At 44.2% G+C, this 19,461-nt stretch overlaps 1 protein-coding gene across 16 annotated transcripts in view; it reads left to right on the plus strand.

Annotated features, from left to right (window-relative positions):
- Positions 1-19,461, plus strand: part of abi2a (abl-interactor 2a) — a 31,508-nt gene continuing 12,047 nt past the window's right edge. For 14 of the 16 annotated variants that reach the window (XM_029257025.1, XM_029257028.1, XM_029257031.1 and 11 more), the window contains exons 1-3: positions 573-689; positions 16,880-17,047; positions 19,244-19,420. In XM_029257025.1, coding sequence (XP_029112858.1) covers positions 573-689; positions 16,880-17,047; positions 19,244-19,420 — 462 coding nt within the window. Of the gene's footprint in view, positions 690-16,879; positions 17,048-19,243; positions 19,421-19,461 lie in introns of all 16 variants that reach the window. The other 2 variants (XM_029257021.1, XM_029257036.1) reach the window with 2 other exon arrangements.

Genomic DNA, 19,461 nt, shown 5'->3' on the forward strand with positions numbered 1-19,461 from the left:
TAAGAGTAAGGTCAGATAAGCCAAGGGGGACCTTTCGTGTTGTTTTCAATCTTAGGGAAATACGACTTCATTATGGAGACTGAACATTTTCGTTACGTTTAAAGTTTTTCTCCCACAGCACTTCACAACTTAGAAGTTTATACGGCCTCCGCAAGGCTGGCTAACTGAAGTAATTTTGTATTGTAATAATGACGAGAATCAACGCCGTAATTTCTGCATATCGTGAGTGAGGATATAATAATCATGTGAAGGAGGACGTCGTGTTTGTGGAGACTTGCACTGTGTAGGTCAGCGGAAAACCCGTCACCGCTCCTCTCACTCCATGACAGAGAGCTCTAAAAGAGCACCCAGCAGGCAAAAGAGGCAGTGTGTGTGCGCGCGTGTCCGTCCACGCGGTGTTACGTGGACCGTGCGGATGGTGCGGTCGCGCGCGGCTATCCACAAGGCAGCTCTTCCACCGCCAAGCGGACGCGGGAGGAAGTCGCGTCTCCGGTGTCCGCGGCGCTTCCTGCCCCAGAGCGTCGCGCTCCCACACCGCCGCGTCCGACCGCGCCGAACAGAAGCATGTAAAGATGGCGGAGCTGCAGATGCTGTTGGAGGAGGAGATCCCGGCGGGTCGGAGAGCCCTGTTGGACAGCTTCACCAACCTGGAGCGAGTAGCCGAGTACTGCGAGAATAACTATATCCAGGTAGGGCGGCGCAAGGCAACGCACCCCGGACCGGAGCTCCGTGCCCGACGGGAACGGAGCAGCCTGCTTCCCCGGCGACGAGCGCTCGGCAGCCTGTGGTAGCCGCTCCGTCTCCCGCCGGGCGCAGCTCCACACGCGCTCGGTACTGCGCGGCGGCGGGGCGACTGACTCTTTCCGGACCTCCAGCCCGGTTTCTCCGCCGCTTACGACAGCGAGTCGCAGCAGAGCAGCACGTTGCTTGAACTCTGCTTGGAGATGCGGCGCTGCCTGGAATGAATCCGTCTCTTTTTTTTTAAACAGAATTTGGCGCTTTGCGGCGTGTTCGTGACTGAGTGAAGTCTTATTTGCTAGAAGTGGAGATTTCTGGAACTAAATTGGACTCTAACACAGCAATGATTGACCAGTTTAACGATGAGTGTAGAGTTGACAGGCATTAAAAATCTGTTTCCCCCACCAGTGCAACAGCTGTGGGTGATTAAAACTCTCGAAGGCTTATGTGGAGAGTTAAAAATTCTCTTACGTTCATAAGTGGAGTCACTCTGATAACTAAGAACCTCGTCAGTAGTTCAGACCTCAGTAAATTATGCTATTATTATTATTATTATTATTATTATTATTATTCACCTCTATCTAGCTGACACAGTTGGGATGTGTAATGTTATACAATTTTACAACAAAAAGTTACTGTTTTTGCATCAGCTTTCTTACAATATCAGTTCAGGGCAAGTATCTTATCTTATGAAGGTATTACAGCAGGAGTGTGATTTGAACAGTGCACTACCTGTTGTCCCAGGTGTGAAGGTGGAGAGGTGTGAATGGGTGTGATCAGTGGGTAATTAGTGAATTTCCCTGCGGGGATTAATAAAATCATCTTAATGAGGTCCTGTGCTGTTCATTGAGGCATGATTAGAGCTGTGCTTTATTAATAACTCTCCTGTTTGTGACTAAACATGAGCTGTCAAAGAGTACACTTTTAACAAAAAACCCCCCAAGGAACAGATTTCAGCTTTGGGGATGTCATCTTTAATGTTCATTATGAAAAGTAGGATGTGATTTAATGATTGTTAGAAATAAGATTTCATCTGACAGGGATCTGCAGAAATCAACATTATTCTGGGTGCCTTGTTAATCCAGTGCTGTTTTGACTGCTATTTTTAATGTTGTATGGGGTGGCACAGCAAGTGGCGCTGCTGTCTTGCAGCACCTGGGTGGTGTGAGAGGACGTGGGTTCGATCCCCACTCGCTCTATGTGGAGTTTGCTTGTTCTCCCCATGTCTGCGTGGGTTTCCTCTGGGTGCTCTGGTTTCCTCCCACAGTCCAAAGACATGCTGTTCAGGTTCCCCCATAGTGTGTGTGTGTTCCACTGATGTATGGATGAGTGAGCCATTGTAAGTAGTGTATCTAGCAGTGTAAATCACCTTGGTGAATAAGGTGTGTGGGCTGATAACACTACATAGAGTTCATTGGAAGTCACTTTGGAGAAAAGCATCTGATAAATAAGTGTACTGTATGAAGACTCGTTAAACAATGGCGGTTACCCTGTAGCCAACCTTTTTTAGGTGCCTCCCCCCCCGATTCCCACTCTCAGTACCTGCAGACATCATAAATGCATGCTTTCACAAGCTGTGTAGGTCTTTACTGATCCATGTGGTAATTGCTTCAAAATCTAGAAAGCTGTTTCTTGTTAGTTTACACTCATTGGATGGCTCAGCAACATAGTTTGGAACAGTTTAGTTACCTGTGAACTGCATGCAGGTGACAGAATCCTCTGCCTGCAATGCCCATTGTACAGGTCTTATTTCAAGCAGTAGGTTCAGATGGCATATTGCTCAACAGCTGCTACTGGTGTGCATATTGCAGAAGTGGTTTTTTATGAAGAAGAGGATTTAAAAGCTGCCCTGATGATTCGGTTTCATTTGGGTGGTTCATAGCAAATTGTGAGAAAGGCAGTTTCAGGTTTTTAAAGGTTTTTCTTGACTCATGGCTCCTATGTGTAAAACGAGAAGGCTCTTTGCAGATGTCACACTGCAGACTTGCCCCGTGGATCAAAGTTAAAGAAAGCTGGTTTTACCCTGCTGTTGTGTGTGCTAGGTACATTGGATGCATGGTATGTCTCAGTAAACGCTGTGAGATGTCAATTCAGATGAGCACTGCGTGTATCGAATGCAGTTGATCTGTCCTGTACAACTGTGTTGTTTTTGCCGTCTAATAACAGGTGGAACAGTTGCCTCGGCAAAAACGGCCAAATGCATTGTGTGACGGGCAGCGCACCCCGTGAGGCTCATGATGCAGTTGGCCGAGAGCGTGAGCAAGAGAGAAGGTGGGAGTGCTTTCGCTCGGTGCTGTGGCAGGCCGCGTGCAGCCCACACACAGCCTGCCGTGGACTGACACGTATCTCTGTGTGAAATCAGCACTGCGGATCCTCACACCCGCTCATCCCTCTGACCCTCACAGAGACAGAGCAAGGTGCTGCTCGCAGGAAACCCTTGGCACTGATAGGACTCAGACAACCTTGTTTGTAATGGCCTTCCTTTGCAATGTATTGTATGGACTGACTTCAGTTGCGACTGGGAATTGTCCACCGTGGAACGTCATCTGTCTCCCCCGTACAGATCCGCTGTGTGGAGATCGTTGCGCTTGCTTCCACCCAACATAAGTGCATGATGCAAGCACTTGCTTTGTTTATTACATTTTTTATTAAAAATATGCTGTCTTCTTTAATCTGGATTCTCTGTTCCCCCCCCCCCCCCTTTTGAGTGGAAACAAGAGTAGGTGGAATACAGCGTTGACTGCAGTAAGGCTGGGTTTTTGATTTTTGTTGTTACTCTGTAAGTTGCTGTGTGTAAGATCTTTCTGTATCGAGGCCCACATATTCGGTTAGCATACAGGGGACTCCTGTGACTGACAGCTCTGATGTGACTGATTTACCATTTGTTTGCACGAGGCTATCTTGATGCAGCGCGTATCTAAGACAGACTTGTTTGTTTCATGAGACGCCCTGCAAAAAGCATTATACATTGATTTATTAACTATAGCTCCTTATCCATTGCAGGATTGTGGTGGTCCTAGAAGGAAGCATAGGGCATGAGGTAGGGTACACAGTGGACAGGAAAACCAGTTGTATAGAAAGTGTGAAATTAGAAATGATTTAAAAACAAATAATTAATTGCAATACATTTTCTCCATTTACCTGATCTTATTAATCGCTGCTTGTTCTCATGTCGATTGACCTGGGCCAGTGGGTTAAACAAGAAAATGCTGAAAGCTAATATTAATAATTATGATTTTGTTTGTAGCTGTCTGAAAGACTACAGATGCGTGCTCTGTGTGGCGTGCTGGTGGTGTGTTGCCTACAGTCAACCTTCGTGCTGATTTGGTTGGTTTGAGGTCAGTCATCGATTTCTGATAAGCAGTCAGCTACCATAGCTCATTGACCTCATGATAATGTGAGGTCCAGGAAATAAAGATTTCAAATAAAAACAAAGGTCAAAGCTCTTCGTGTCTTTTCTCATACAACTCTGGCCAGATTCTGTCCAACATGTGTCCATCACTTCAGACCTGGCAAATTACTGAATATTTCACAGGGGGTGTGGTGGCACAGCGGGCTTGGCTGGGTTCTGCTCTCTGGTGGGTCTTGGGTTCAAGTCCCCCTTGGGGCGCCCTGCAGCGTCCCGTCCTGAGTGTGTCCCCTCCCCCCTCCAGCCTTGCGCCCCGTGTTGCTGGGTTAGGTTCCGGTTCGCCACGAGCCCACTTGGGACAAGCGGTCCCTGGCAATGTTTTTGTGTGTGTGAATCACATGTGTGCAGTTATGTCTTTCTCTTAACGTAATGCACAGATTGTATTTTTGCTGAGATGTACATCGCTTTGGAGAAAAGCGTCTGCAAAATGAATAAATGTGGGTGTGTGTGAATATTTCACTGAAGTCCTATTGTTGTAACTATCGATGTTTATAGAACAGTGCAGTGACCTTAGTAACAGATGTACATGCATTCTGGAAAATGAGCTCAGTTAGCAATCCTTCAAGGAACAACTGAACAACGAGGTGGTTTAGCTTGTTAAACAGGTTAGTGTGTGTGTGTGTGTGTGTGTGTGTGCGTGCGTGCACGCACACACCTCATGTCACTGGATGTTTTATACAGCAAGTATGCTTATTAGGTCCTGAAATTCTGGTTTTCCTTGAATGGTAACTGCATATTAATGGTCCAAGAATTTTGTGGAGTTACTGCAACATTGCTCTTTGACTGTTTATGGTATTAGTTCCTGTGTGTTTGGGGGGGGGGGGCGTGGTGGCGCAGTGGGTTGGACTGGGTCCTGCTCTCCGGTGGGTCTGGGGTTCGAGTCCTGCTTGGGGTGTCTTGTGACAGACTGGCGTCCCGTCCTGGGTGTGTCCCCTCCCCCTCCGGCCTCACGCCCTGTGTTGCTGGGTTAGGCTCCGGTTCCCCGTGACCCCATATGGTACAAGCGGGTCAGAAAGTGTATGTGTGTTTGTGTGTGCATTTGCTTACCTTCAGAAATTGTCCAGTCAGTCAGATCAGCAGTCTGACATTTGCCAGATTTATTTATTTATTTATTTTTTTCCTCCCTCCTACTTTTATTTCTCCATTTTAAGAATATTTTTAGATGTGCTCCGCTAGCATTTTGTCCATCACCCCCGCAGCGGTCACATGGTAGCTGTGACCCACCTGTTGATGAGTAATGTATTTACTGGGTACTGCTGGTATGTTCTGGTTCTGTCTCATTGGCAGATTGTCTTGTACTTACATAACTGTGTTTGGGCCTTCTTCCTGCCTTCACAGTCTGTGTGTTGCACTGTTCTCCAAGACCCAGCATGTAAAACATTGGTGTCAATGTGTGTTTTGTCACTATTGAAATGAATCCCGGGTCTCTCAGAGAGCACTGACCAAGCACTGACCATATCCAATAGACACTTTCTGGGGCCTGAACTGGTATTCAGGCAGTCAACAAAGTCCTGGCTGTTTTATATTGTTTTGGTGTCACTGAGTTGATCATTATACTGCAGCTGACCAACAACATCCTTCTCACATGAGGTGGAGTGTTTAGTCACTTGTCCTTTGTCTGTAATTTGCACGGTCTTTGTGGATCTGGATGGGTTGTAAGGATGTGTGCAGCTGGAAGGCATGAAGTCAAGCTTTGAGCACAGACTCTGCTGGCTTCCAAAATCAATTGTTCTCCTGCTTTGTTGAGACCACATCTGTCTTCCCCCCTCCCCCCCCTTCCGTCCACACGCTCTCCCTTTGGAAGGGTACTCCCATCTACTGAGAGAAACCAAGAGAGTTGGCAGCTAATCTTGATATCGCTGTTTGTTTAAAAAAAGGAAAAAAAAAAAAAAAAAACTTCAGCTGTTGCAGTTCCAACTGTGTAAAACCACCAATTCTGCAGAGGGATACATGGTTTACAAGCTTTCGTGTGGTTGATGCTTGAGACCACAGGCCTTGCACTAAGAAGTGGCCTTGCATCCTCTCTGGGCTTTACTTGGTGTCCAAGAGGCTCGGTAATCCACAGTGATGTAAGAGCTCTCTTAAATCCATCAAATCAGGGTGTTGTCAGGCCTTACGGAATGCCAAGCTTAAAGGACCTTGATGGTTTTTCATTTTAAGGCATGGGTACCCCTGTGTGATTCAGTTTGTGACCCTTTGTATATGAATCTGTTCAGTTTGCTGCTAATTTAAAGAGTGGTCTAATTGCACAATTATCGTTATGTCATACAGCAAGTTTGGAATAATTCTGAAGACTTTGCAGTTGGATCTAAGGGCAAGTCGTCTCAGGATAGATTTTTCCCGTGCCATTTTAATTTTCTATCTCCCATTCATCATTTGCACCAGAATTAGTCAGCTGGCAGGTTCCTGCAGCTGGTGGCAGTTTTGCATTTAATTTTTAAATTCTACCCCCCCCTTTCTCCCCCCTCTCCCCTTTTCGCTGCACTCTGTCTCGTAGGGCTGTATTCGTCATGTGTGGCAGTTTTGGGTGATCCTGGAAATTCTGTATCGTCCGCTGCGCAATTGTTTTGATTTACTCCAAACTTTCTTCTATTGGCAGGTCATCTTATGTGGCATTCAGGCTGTGGAAGTCCACCTGACTTTAAGGTCAAACCCTTTCTCTGCATGTCGCAAAGCCAGTGCAGTTCTACCACGGCTCGTGTCTTTACCACCTGTTTCTATAAAGGGAGACAGACTTTTTTTTCTCTTTCCTTTTTTCTTCAGTGCTCTGCAATAGTGTGTGTTTGGGAGACTGCCCACAATGGACATGTCCCCCCCAAGGCTCTGTGGTACAGTGTCCTGCCCTCAGGCCTAAGAGCAAAAGTGTATTTTGCCTTTGTCAGCCGCAGACATCTTGCCCATGCTTCTAAAAGCTTCATTCCCTCTCGGGACCCCTCGTTTTTGTATTGGCCATCTCTGTGGGACGCCTCTGAAATATTTAGAATGCTGGCTTTTAGAGCTGGGTTGCAAGGACACTGGGGGTGTGATGCAGATCATGCTGAGCCGCATGTTGGTGATGTCATACTTTTTCCTTGAGGCATCAAACCTCAACCTTTTTTTCTGTTTCCATGAAACCAGTTCCTTTGTGTTGTGTTGATGTCCCCCTGTATTGTAACTGGCTATTGATTGGACCTCATTTCATTGGTTAAACCAAAGAACTATATGCAAAAATCTGATGAGAGTACATATAATGGATTGGTTAAATATGTAAAAATGTGATTATTGCAAAAAGCATTGTTGTTTTTGTGCTTCTAAAATGCTCACTTTGTTTTCTGGACTGGGTTGGTTTTTTTTTTTTTTTTTTTAAACTCCAGTTTGGTTGTTGCATGTGGGAAAACTACAATGTGTTGGGCATGTCTAGTTATTTTAAGAATATCACAACTTTAATAACTTATGGCAGAAAATAGAGAAAATTCTAGGCTCTTTTTTATTTGTGAAACTAGATCATCCAGTGGCTTCTTTTGAGCTGATTAAAACCCAGGAGTGTCTCTCGCATGGTGACAACACAGTTGTGGCAAGTGTTGTTGTTGCAACATGCCCCTCCCCTCCTTTTGCCTTGCTGGGGGTCATTGCTGGTGTTTTAGGTATTCATTTTGCCTTCTAGGCCTTATCACCTCTTCAAAGCCACAGCGTGGATCACAAGTCACACAACCCCGTATGTCAATGACTTTGGTCAGTTGCTAATGAAAAGCTTCTTTGGAAAGTCTTTTGAACCACGCAGCCCCGGGGGATTCATCATCAGCCTGCCTGCTCTGTGACGTGAGCTCGCTCTGCTGCTTGGGTACAGATGGGGGGGACCCGGGCTTCTCAGAAGCGGCTGCTGGCCAGAGGTGCAGAGGGGTGGCCTGCTGAGCGGATCTGGCTGAGCTTCCACACTAACCCTAGACTGCACGGAGCAGCTCGCTCCCACTTTTTCCCTTCTAACTGCAGCTGTCCTTCTCCTCCTTTGTTAAGGTTTTTTCCCACATTTGATCCATGCATATTTAAAAGAAAACTTGGGATAGGTTCTACACTGTGAAGGGCTGTAGTTTCCAAGTGCTGCTGTATGCTTCTGCCTCCTTTCCTTGTTCTCTGAATCAGGTGCGGTTGCTATATTTCAGTTCATGAACTGTGAAGGAAAGCTCCACCTTTTGATCCTCTGACTCCCAGAATAATGAGTCGATGCAAGACATTTTACTGTTAAGAGGACAGACAGATGGTCAGATGTGCTGACCATTTTATAATGCAGTGTTACTTTCCCATAACACTGTACTCTGTTTTTGATTCAACTCTACTGGACTGTCTTTGCATGTTTTCAGGATGGGCTCTGGACCATTGTAGCTGTACATTGGACTAGCATATAGTGAAAATGGATTGATGGATGTTGTTGATAAAATGTCCCCATTACTGTCACGCCCCCCACTCGGCTGCCGACGAGCGATACGACGTGATAAAATGTCGAGCCCGCACTTGTTCATCGCGGTTTCCTGACCCCGTGATGACAATTACTAGTAACGGCAACAGAAAATTTTCTAATAAGGTAGAATTAATGAAACTGTAGGGCTACTCTGATCAAGAAAGAAATTAAGGAAATGCAAGTTTTTTTTTTAAATGAAATTTATGTTTCACTTAAATTCCTAGCTGGTGATAAAGAGAACATGGCTGGATAGTGATCTTGTGTAGCACTTATGTAAAAGAGCAACTTGTCACATCAGTTAATATCTCTGTAATAAAGGGTTGTTTTTAGAGTTCACTCATCAGCAATTTTGAATTCATCAGTCATCATGTTCTCCAGAAAATTTGGTTACTGAGACACTGTTTCCCACATGAAGGACAAGCAGGGCTGTTTCTAAAGTCTGCTGGAGTTCAGTGCATCTCAGCAGTCATTAATGAGAGTCCATCCATCCCTCGCTTAACGGGGTTAATTTGTGAAATCACTTTTTTTTCTAGGCAAATTCCCATTGAGGAGATCAAATTAACATTGTTGAGGGGGGTTGGATTTTGGAGGAATAAAGTAACCAAAAATTAATTAAACCAAAGTAAAAGATTTTTTTTTAAACTTTACAACTAACACCAACCAATGTATTTCATCATATTTGTGACCAAAATGATTATTTCTAACTTTCAGTAATATACTTCATAAGTCATTCATTCACTCATTATCCACTTGTCCTGTGCAGGGTCGCGATGGACCGGAGTTGAAAGTGTAGGATGTGAGGTGGAGTAAATAGTACACTGAATAGACATTTTTAATCATGTCACTGTTAAAAGTTTATGATATAAGGAAATTAAGTTTTCACTGCCTATGTCAATCTGCAAAGCATCTGAGCACTCTGCTGTTAGAGGTGCTGTGTAAAGTTGCTAACAAAGCTTTGATCCTAATTTGGTTGTGAGATTAAGGCTATACTGATTTGTGTTATTATAAAGATATTAATGTTAATACAGCTATTTGTATGATTGTGATGCATGTCCCCACGAAAGCACAACGGGAGGAGGGAGGGTATGCAACCCCAAAAAAAAGAGACTGGAGACTTTATTTCTCACCAATAAATTTCTATGGATAACACAATTAAGTTTCAGATGTATGTTGTCTGTCCCGAGTCCTGCTCCCCCATGTTGCGCCAATGATTTCATTAACTGAGTAAATACGGGCATCCCTTTATTTATGAAATTAATCCGTTCTTGAAAATGGTGTAGCAATCAAAATTTTCGGTACAAAAAAGCCTGTTTCCCATTAGTTTAAATGATAATGCATTCCTTGCCCCTGAGCATGTTGTTGTGAATAGCTGTCTAAAACTGCACAGTGTTGCCAAAACGCACATGCACACCCAAAAATCCATCAGATAAACTTATCCTACTAATTGCTCTGCAATCGTTCAATTAAATATTGCACCCAACAGGCACCCCTTTGGAATTTCATACGCTTTCTACAATGCCCTGCTTTCTTAAAGGAACACTTTCACATTAACACACTAACGGATGGAGAGATCTGGATACATATAGCTATAATATATTGCTGTGCTTCTGCAAAAAATGTTTTTTTTGGACATGTGTTGGATAAATTTTATTATATTAATTCTTTCCATAAATTGGATATTTGGTGTAAATAGCCAAGAGCGATTACACTGAGAGTTCAGAAATTGAGGGATACCTGCGGTGACATATTTATTTCTGTAAGGACTCAGAGAACCCATCTTCACATCCCCACCTCCTCCTGTAGTGCTCTTGATCAGGGGACTTACCCTGAAGAATAAAAATTACCCTGCTGTATAATTGGTAAGTCATTGTATGTAGCGTAACACTGCTTTGGTAGAAGAATTAGCTAAATAATTATAATTAATAATGCATCTGCTGCTTCAGTTGTAATGAGGATGTGTGTGTGAGGTTGACATTGATGGTTATGATTCTTGAGGTTGTTAGTATGACAAGACTTTGTGTTCTATAATTTTCTTCAATGCCTTAAATGTTCCCATGAGTATTTCATGTTTACTTTGCTGGTGTTATGTTAAATGTCTTTTAACTGATAACTAGAGATGGGAGCGGCATTGTTGTAAACTGCCCAATGTGCCATTGAGTGTACGTGTGTCCAGTTGTATTGCCTTCTGCATCGCTGTCAGGATTATGTAAGGCACATAGAATGACTACACTAAAGGTAAGAATGCCATTGTACTGAATTTATGAGCCCACTGTAAAAAGGAAAGATATCTTCAAGTCATCATAGCATTTTTTTTTTTTTTTTTTTTTTCCCTCTTTTTTTCCCCTCTCCCTTCCCCATTTTACAGGACCCTGTTATATGAGAGATCACTGTGTTTTGGAGCCTGCGTTACACCTTTAGTTGAACTGCCAAGGTAGTCTGTTGCAGGGTTTAAAAAAAATCAGTGCCCACAATTGTCAAATGTGTTAATGGGAATGCATGGAAAAAAACTGACCCCTTTCATTGAATGTTTATAAGCACTTTAGGCAATTTCCATGATGCAGGCAAACAGGTGGCACCTGCATCAGCCCACCCAGCTCGGTGAGAACAGAGGAAGTGGGCTATGATGAATCTCTTTATGGAAGGAACATGGTGCTGCAACAGAAGTCACACCACCTGTTCACCTTTGGGTCCTGCAGCTCATGCACACCTTGTGTTTAATTACTTTCTCCCTCTGTTGGACTCCTCTGCCTACTTGTCCTGTCCACACTTGGCTGATTTGCAGTTTAAGCTCAGCCACCCCCCCCTGCTAAGTGGGTTCCCTGTCAGGGATGTTACTGATTTAATCAGAGTCATATTAACTGGAATTAATTACAGGAACTCTCCATTCACACCAGTGCAGCTCCACGGGGGGACAAGATGGTTGGCTGTCTGCTTCCTGTGCACCTGCTCAGTTCCTGCTGGCATTCGTCCTCTGCTTCCTCCAGTGCCCTCCCGGTGCCTTGCCGTCTGGCAGTAAGGGATCCAGGTCCTTACGTGTTACACATGCCACCTGCTTCGAGGTGTATTCCTTTTTAGAGAATGCCACATTGTCAGAGTAAGATTTGGATGGTCTGAGCAGAAAGGAGCTCTGGTTGGATACTTTGCTCAGACCGTAGAGTTAATGCTTTATGCATTAGTCATTTGTTCAGAATCTCGTGGAGGCCAGTGAAGAGCAGCTGGGATCTTCTGACTTGGATAAGGTGCATGTTGTGTAGATTCCATAGACATGCTGGTGGTGGGCGGCACGGTGGCACAGTGAGTAGTGCTGCTGTCTCACAGTGCCATGCCAGCTTTTGGGTTTCTACAGATTTCGGATGTATATCCGTTTGTCCGGTATCCCTCCTTTCTTGTGTTAAGCTGTAAGTGTGATGATTCAGTAAATTGAGATGAAATCCGGTTGGGTGACGATTACCTAGAGACAAGGTATGCAGCATTCTGCATAATCTGGGCATCATCCACCTCTGAGATGCTGCTGCTAAAGTATTTCCATAGCAACTGTAAAGCTAGTCTTTGTAGTAGTGCCAACAGAAAGGAAGCTAGTTGCAGACCGAAGCATTCAGCTCTGAACATGTGCCAGTGGTATGCTTTTATGTCTCATCCCAGAACGCATTGCTTTAGAACAGATGTATAGTGCCATGCTCACAATTTAGAGAGGTGAAAGTTATTTTTAGTGTTTTCTGCCTTACTACCTGAGAAGTCAGAGCAGTAGGTGGTTTATTAGACAGTGTAGGATGAATCTTACTAAGTAGAACTTCTCTGGATTTCTGTCTTGTTTGCTACTTTGAACTTTTCTCTTGGACTTCTCAGTATAGTTTATTCAAAGCCATGTGGTCACTCATTTGAGAAACTCTGACAAACCCATTTCAGCGGTCTTGATGGAGCTGTACACCCTGTTCATGCAGCGATCACTCATGGGATTCTGGCTGATGTTAGCCAGCTCTTTCCAGCAGCAGGTTGAAAGAAGTTACGTTGCAGTGCTGTGCTCCCTTTCACAATTGATTGGTGTCCAAAGCAATAATTTTTTTTCCATCACGGAGCTTGCTGACAGCCCGTAGTGACTGATTTAACTGGCACCGACACAGTGCAGACAGGAGCCTGTGTTTATCTCTTCTTCCATGTGATGGAAAAGCCTCTTCAGAGAAACATTTCTTGACAGGCCTTCATCTTGTGTTGCTACCTTTTCTCCTTGACAGGATTATCACAGCTCTTAGAATGCAGTACCAAATATGTGTCCTTGATGAAGTCTGCTTCCAGAGTGCGCTCATGCCTACTCTCTATTAATGTAACATTCTTGAGTGAAGTGCGAGTTGGAGGAAAACACACATTGTTCCCCAGATCTTTGCTGGCACGTCAGGGAAAGGGTGTGTTGTGTTTTTCCATAACAAGTAAAGAGGTGAAATGTACTAAAACATTGCAAAGGCTCATCAGCTTCCTGTATAACTGGAACATTGAACCTGGTTATGAGGCTGACATCTGGCACACTTGGATCGTCGAGTGTGGGAGGATTTGTGCTGTGATCAGACAGAAACATTGGGCTCTAACTTGATTTTGCACTTGTTTACAGTCATTGCGGTTTGTAAGCGAACAGTTAGAAAACGTGCCATTTTGTGGCACACATTTGTAATTTTTGAAGAGCAACTAATAGGGTCCAAACCAACACCACCCTGAAAGGGATATGCAGCTATAGGGAATGGATAAAAGTAATTTATGGCATTCTGGGATCAGTAGAGCTAGAAAGGATTATTTCAATTTATGTGCTTTGAAGCTTATGTGCCACAATGTCAAGTCAACACAAGCACCTACAACTGGTTACCATGCCTGTCCAACATGATTACCTGGTTACTGTGAACCAGAACCTATCTTTCATAGCTACCAATGGTCTACTTCTTCAAGGTGAGAAGGGGCTGCCTGATGTGGGAAAAACCACAGCTCTGAAGGTTGCACATTTTTTTGCTGTTTCTCCAGACCATATTCTTCTCCTGTATTTTTACAAGTACACCCTGCCTTGAAGTTAAGCCCAAACCTGAGGCCAGTTGTCATTCTGGGAGAAAACTCAAGGAAGTGTCACAAATTTCTAATAAAATGATTCATTGTTTGCTATCTAGGGGGGGTGCGGTGGCACAGTGGGTTGGACCACAGTCCTGCTCTTCGGTGGGTCTGGGGTTCGAGTCCCGCTTGGGGTGCCTTGCGACGGACTGGCGTCCCGTCCTGGGTGTGTCCCCTCCCCCTCCGGCCTTACGCCCTGTGTTGCCGGGTAGGCTCCGGTTCCCCGTGAGCCCGTATGGGACGAGCGGTTCTGAAAGTGTGTGTGTGTGTGTGTGTGTGTGTGTGTGTGTGTGTGTGTGTGTGTGTTTGCTATCTTTGGAAGCACTTGGGGTGTTAAATTCTTATGCAGTGTGGCTTGAAAAGTGCTAATATATTTCAGAATTTTTTTGCAATTACTGGTAAAATGATTTTTCATTGCATAATTCTGTGTGTTAGGAACACTTCCTGATTATTTGTCACTGTATCTACTGTTTCATGAAATTTTCCTGAATGTGTTCAGAAGAAGTTAATGTTTTACATTTATTCATTTAGCAGATGCTTTTCTCCAAAGCGACGTACATCTCGGAGAAAATACAATGTGTGCCTTATATCAGCAGAAAGAGATTTAGGTGCGGACATGTGATTCTAAAGCACAGTTGGTTACTTTCCACTGTATGAACCATTGTACATCACACGAATAGCTGCATTCAGGTTTATCCAAATAATCGACAATTCTTAATCGCATTTTTTACTTTAACATTCACACAGCTACTCCTGTAATGTAAAAGTTCATCCAGTATTCACTAGTCATGATCTCAAAGTTATAGAGAATGAAAATTTACACATTACATGAACTTAAGAGATCATGGGAGAAGTGAGTCCAGAAGAGGTGTATTGTGTGTAGACTTTCATATTGGCCCCATATCTTGTTTTCCTGGGAATCATTCTGGCTTTATAAGAGCTTTACAGTAGTGTCACTCTAGCTGTGTGGTATACATAGTAGGGCTAGTTTGTAGTTAGCTTTATGCTGAATTGCTCCATCTCGCTCTGCCTGAGTTGTGTTTAAGGTCTGAAGATATCTAATGCTGCTGAGAGCCAAAGCTGAGTTCAACAATGAAATAATTTTTGATTAACAGTATGGTTCCTGAGTTAGGCATGATGTTTGGAAATCATTTCTTGCATCTTTATTGCTGCGTTTAGATTCCTCAGCCCAGCAGGAAGAGGAAGGACCCACAGGAGGTTTCTCTTGTGCCGGTCTGTCCATGGCCTCTCTCTTTGTAGAAACTGTTCTCGATCACTTAGCAAATGCTTGGCAGTACTTCCCCATTCTTGATGGAAGCCCAGATCAGCTGCTGATTTCCTGCGTCTTCTGTCGAAGGCACAGGGTGGGATGACTCAGGGCTGAGTAACGCTTGCTCGGTGCCAAGAGGCCAGAAAGGAGAGGAATGAAGGATATGAGGTGACTCTTGGCTGAGCAATGTGGAGTGGTCGGTCTGAGAGAGAGAATGGGACTCTTGTAAAATCAGAGAACTGGAGAGAACAGACTCTCTCATGGGTGAAGTGAAATAGTATTGATGTCTGTCTCCTTTTACTGACAATCTGGTCATTAATTTCCACTCATTTTAAATGACCTGTTACCACAGCAAAGGCACTGCAGGCTTGTGGATATACTACACACAGAGCAGGGACCGTAGGTCAGAAGCATCTCATTACACACTTAGCAAGTCAGTGTTCAGGGTGAAGGCTTTTTTTTTTTTTTTTTTTTTTTTTTTTTTTTTGTATTATTAATCACTTAATTACCTGAATATTTTTTTACTGCTGTAGGTACCACAAAAGGACAAAATTTCAGTTCTTAAAACATCTCCCTGTTTTCCTGAAGTGCACATTCAGAAGCCTCCTTAGAGACATGACTTGATCCAAAGTGCTGTACCTGAACTGCCTTTTTTTTTTTTAATCATTTCAGAAGCAATCAATATGTCTGCTCTTGATGTCATGCCTTTTTGGGATCTGGGGCATCTCATTGTGTTCCGCTGACAGAGCAAAAGGCCCACCTAATTAAAAGATGCCTGCTTCATTGATTCTGGTCTATTGTTCCCAGTTTGCTATATGGCTCTCAATGTAAAAGGCACTTACATGTGCTGGCCATGGGGGGTGCTGTAGTAGTCATGCCAGATAACCAATCTAAATGAAATCGAGAATCTCCAGCTCATCTATGGTGTAACTGTTCACGCATCGTAACTCCAGAAGCATCCCCAGATACAACCTTTATTCAGCCATTACTCTGGTATTGTACTACTCAATTTGTGTATCTTATAATATTTAAGAAAAAAAAAATCTGTGTGGGTATCGGGATTTGTCTGTCCTTTCTCTTATGCACCTACTTGAATGATGAACCTTGGTGCAGTAAGTGGTAGGGAACAAACTAGGTTTGCTTGAGACTTTCATGTCTGCCGCTATGTCTCTTTCTCTCAATGTAATGCATAAATTGTACTTTTGCTGAGATGTACGTCGCTTTGGACAAAAGCGTCTGCTAAATGAATAAATGTAAGCATGGGGGGTGTGGTGGGTTCAACCAGTGCCCACTGTGTGGCGAGTCAGGGGTTCAAGCCCTGCTTGGGGTGCCTAGCGATGGACTGGTATCCCATCCTGGATGTGTCCTCTCCCTCTTTGGCCTTCTACCCTATGTTGCCGGATAGGCTCCGGCTCACCGTGACTCCAAGCAGGACAAAGTGGTTGTGGACAATGGATGGCTGGATGGAAATCAAGCATGTTTAATTTACAGCTGCTACAAACTACATTTTTTTTAATATTGGTGGATATGTGAGAAAGAGACCTACAGTCCTACAGCTGGAGGCAGGATTCGAACCTGTGGGTCCATAGGCAGCAGCTCTAACGATTATGCTACCTTCTCCTTATTCATTCTTTTTGTTTTCCCAATTGTATCTTTTTATTTAGCTGTTCATTCTGTTGTAGAAGGAAAGTGATCGGGATTATGATAAAATTCGCATCAGCATCACCTGATCAGTTTCAGGCTTCCAGACATTCCATCCACTTCCATGTTTAGAGCAAGAAGTAAAATGGCCTTTGAGGGGGAGGCTGTCGTCGTCGTCGTCGTCATCATCATCAAAACCTGATGTCACCTCTAACGGTATCTTTTGTTTAACTGCTTCACAGGTGATATGACTGAATTGGCGAATGAAACGCTTGACTTTTTCCTCTGTGTATCGCTGCAGTCTGCAGACAAGCACAGAGCCCTCGAGGAGACCAAGAACTACACCACCCAGTCACTGGCCAGCGTCGCCTACCTGATCAACACCTTGGCTAACAATGTGCTGCAGATGCTTGATATCCAGGCTTCCCAGCTGCGCAGGATGGAGTCCTCCATCAACCACATCTCACAGGTGAGCCCTTTGGGTCTTTCTTTCCAGAAACACAGTTTGGATTCCAGTAGAGGGGATGGCTTTTTGTTCTTCCTTCTTTGAGTGAGAAAATAAGATCAAAATAGGGCATTCTGTAGTTTCTGTATTCATTTTTTTTTTTTTGCATCAGATTATGTAATTTCTGTCCCCCCCCCCCCCCCATGGATCACAAGTCTGTACTCTGATCATTTATATGTTCAGTCCCTCATCATTATTATTATTATTGATCAAGGGTACTACAGCCTCAAGTTGGCTTTGAACCAGAGACCACGAGATTGCATGGCATTACTTGCTGCCTTCTAATTAGACGTGCTCTGTTGAATACCTACCTTAGTTTTCTTACACCGGTACATGTCTCCTCTGGTTTTTTTCTTTTTGACATAATACACTTCACTGTGGTGTTAGTAACCCCATAAATTGCAAGGATGGAGCCCAGTGACTTGTGCAAGATGTAGGTGTCTAGTAAGGGCTCAGTATCATGATGTAATGTGTTTTCTTCATTGCTGAAGCTAAAAACAGAGGGAGGCGCAGATGTTACAGCAGGAACATGCTGGTGATACTGAGTTAGTAAGAGCAGGCTGCTCTCGCTCTTCTGTAGCACCTCTCTCTCTCACTCCCCCTTTCTCCTCCCTTCCTGGCAGCAGCTTCTTTGGCTTGGATGTCTTCTCCTGTCCTTCTGCTGTTCATCCTCAGTCCTCTTAGTGTGGAGGAACTGGCTTTACACATCTGCATCCATTTTGTGCATTCTCAGCACCATTCGCTGCACAGCTCTGTACCGTTGTGAGACCAGACTGACGAATTGGGTCACAGAATGATATATGGGGACAAGCAGGCTGCGTCTGTTTATGTCACTGGTTTCTCCGCAGTCAGGAAAGCAGAACACGAGCCCCTGGTGCTGGAGTGGGTCGTGACCACAACTATGGTCCCTTAGGCTGGAGTAGGTCAGCCCATGGGGAGCAAGGGCCCAGGGAGTCTGCTCACACCGCTTCATTTGGGCCACATGTGTTTTACTCTTTTGATTGCAATTGATCACTGTTTTCAGCCTCTTTATGAGGGTTACACAAGATTTGTGGCTTTCATCAGAACTGTGGGTGAGCATGCCTGCTTCATAGGAGATTTGTGAGAGAGGGAAGCTGATCATTCCTCTTGATCTGAGAAAATACCAATTAACCTATCAAATCCTCTAAAAACTGAAACTGTTCCAACTTTGTCATCGTTCTGATAAAATTGCCGTTTACTCAAATGTTTTGAACAACCCATCCTGGGTGTGTCCCCTCCCTCTCTGGCCTTACGCCCTGTGTTGCCGGGTAGGCTCCGGTTCCCCGCGACCCCGTATGGGACAAGTGGTTCAGAAAGTGTGTGTGTGTGTGTGTGTGTGTGTGTGTGTGTGTGTGTGTGTGTGTGTGTGTGTGTGTTTTGAACAACGAACTTTCACTACAGGTTGCATTAAGCTGTAACCTTGGATATTGACTTTGGATCGTTTTGCATAATAAGCAGTACATTCATTGGAAGATTCTAGGTAACAGTCACATACAGTGATGTAACTGGGGTTGCAGGTAGTGTCTTGGTTAGAGCTACCTCTGACTCGAAAGACTCAGGTTTGAATCCTGCTCTTATTATCATATGCTTTTGCAAGACACTTAGATTGTATTGATACTGTAAAGATTACGAAGATATATAAATAGGTGAAACGGTAGCTTACATTTACTCGTTTAGCTGAGTCTTTTCTCCAGAGTGACTCGGTGTTAATCTGCTTGCAGTTATTTACCCATTTATGCAGTCGGGTAATTTTACTGGAGCAAGGTTACTATAGCTGGAGGTGAGATTCTAACCTGCAACTTGTGGGTCTAAAGGCAGGAGCGCTAACCACTACACTACCAGTGCTCTGAACAGTGTAAAGTAAAAGCTGTAAGTTGCCTTCCATGAGATAAAGGGTGGAATGTCCTTAAAATGAAAAAATGGTTACCTGGTTGGCATCCCACAATGCCCTGGTTCAGCTCAATACATGGTCTCCAGTGGAATTCCTCCTGTGAAAATTCTCAAGGGTTTGTGTCTTGTACTGTTTTTTTTTTTTTTCCTCTCTCTCTTCTCTCCCTCTCCTCTCTCTCTGTGTTTATATCCTTAATGCAAACTTGGTTAAAAGCTTTAGTCTTTCTCTCCTCCATTGTTTCTGCTCAGACAGTGGACATTCACAAGGAGAAGGTGGCCAGACGGGAGATTGGCATCCTGACAACTAATAAGAACACGTCCCGTACCCATAAGATCATTGCTCCAGCCAATCCAGAGAGGCCAGTGCGATACATTCGCAAACCCATTGACTACAGTATGCTGGATGACATCGGTCACGGAGTGAAGGTAAGGCAGATAGCAGTAGTGGGCGGGGGATGTGATTTTGT

The sequence above is a fragment of the Scleropages formosus genome, chromosome 12 (assembly GCF_900964775.1).
Source record: "Scleropages formosus chromosome 12, fSclFor1.1, whole genome shotgun sequence".
Classification (NCBI taxonomy): domain Eukaryota; kingdom Metazoa; phylum Chordata; class Actinopteri; order Osteoglossiformes; family Osteoglossidae; genus Scleropages; species Scleropages formosus.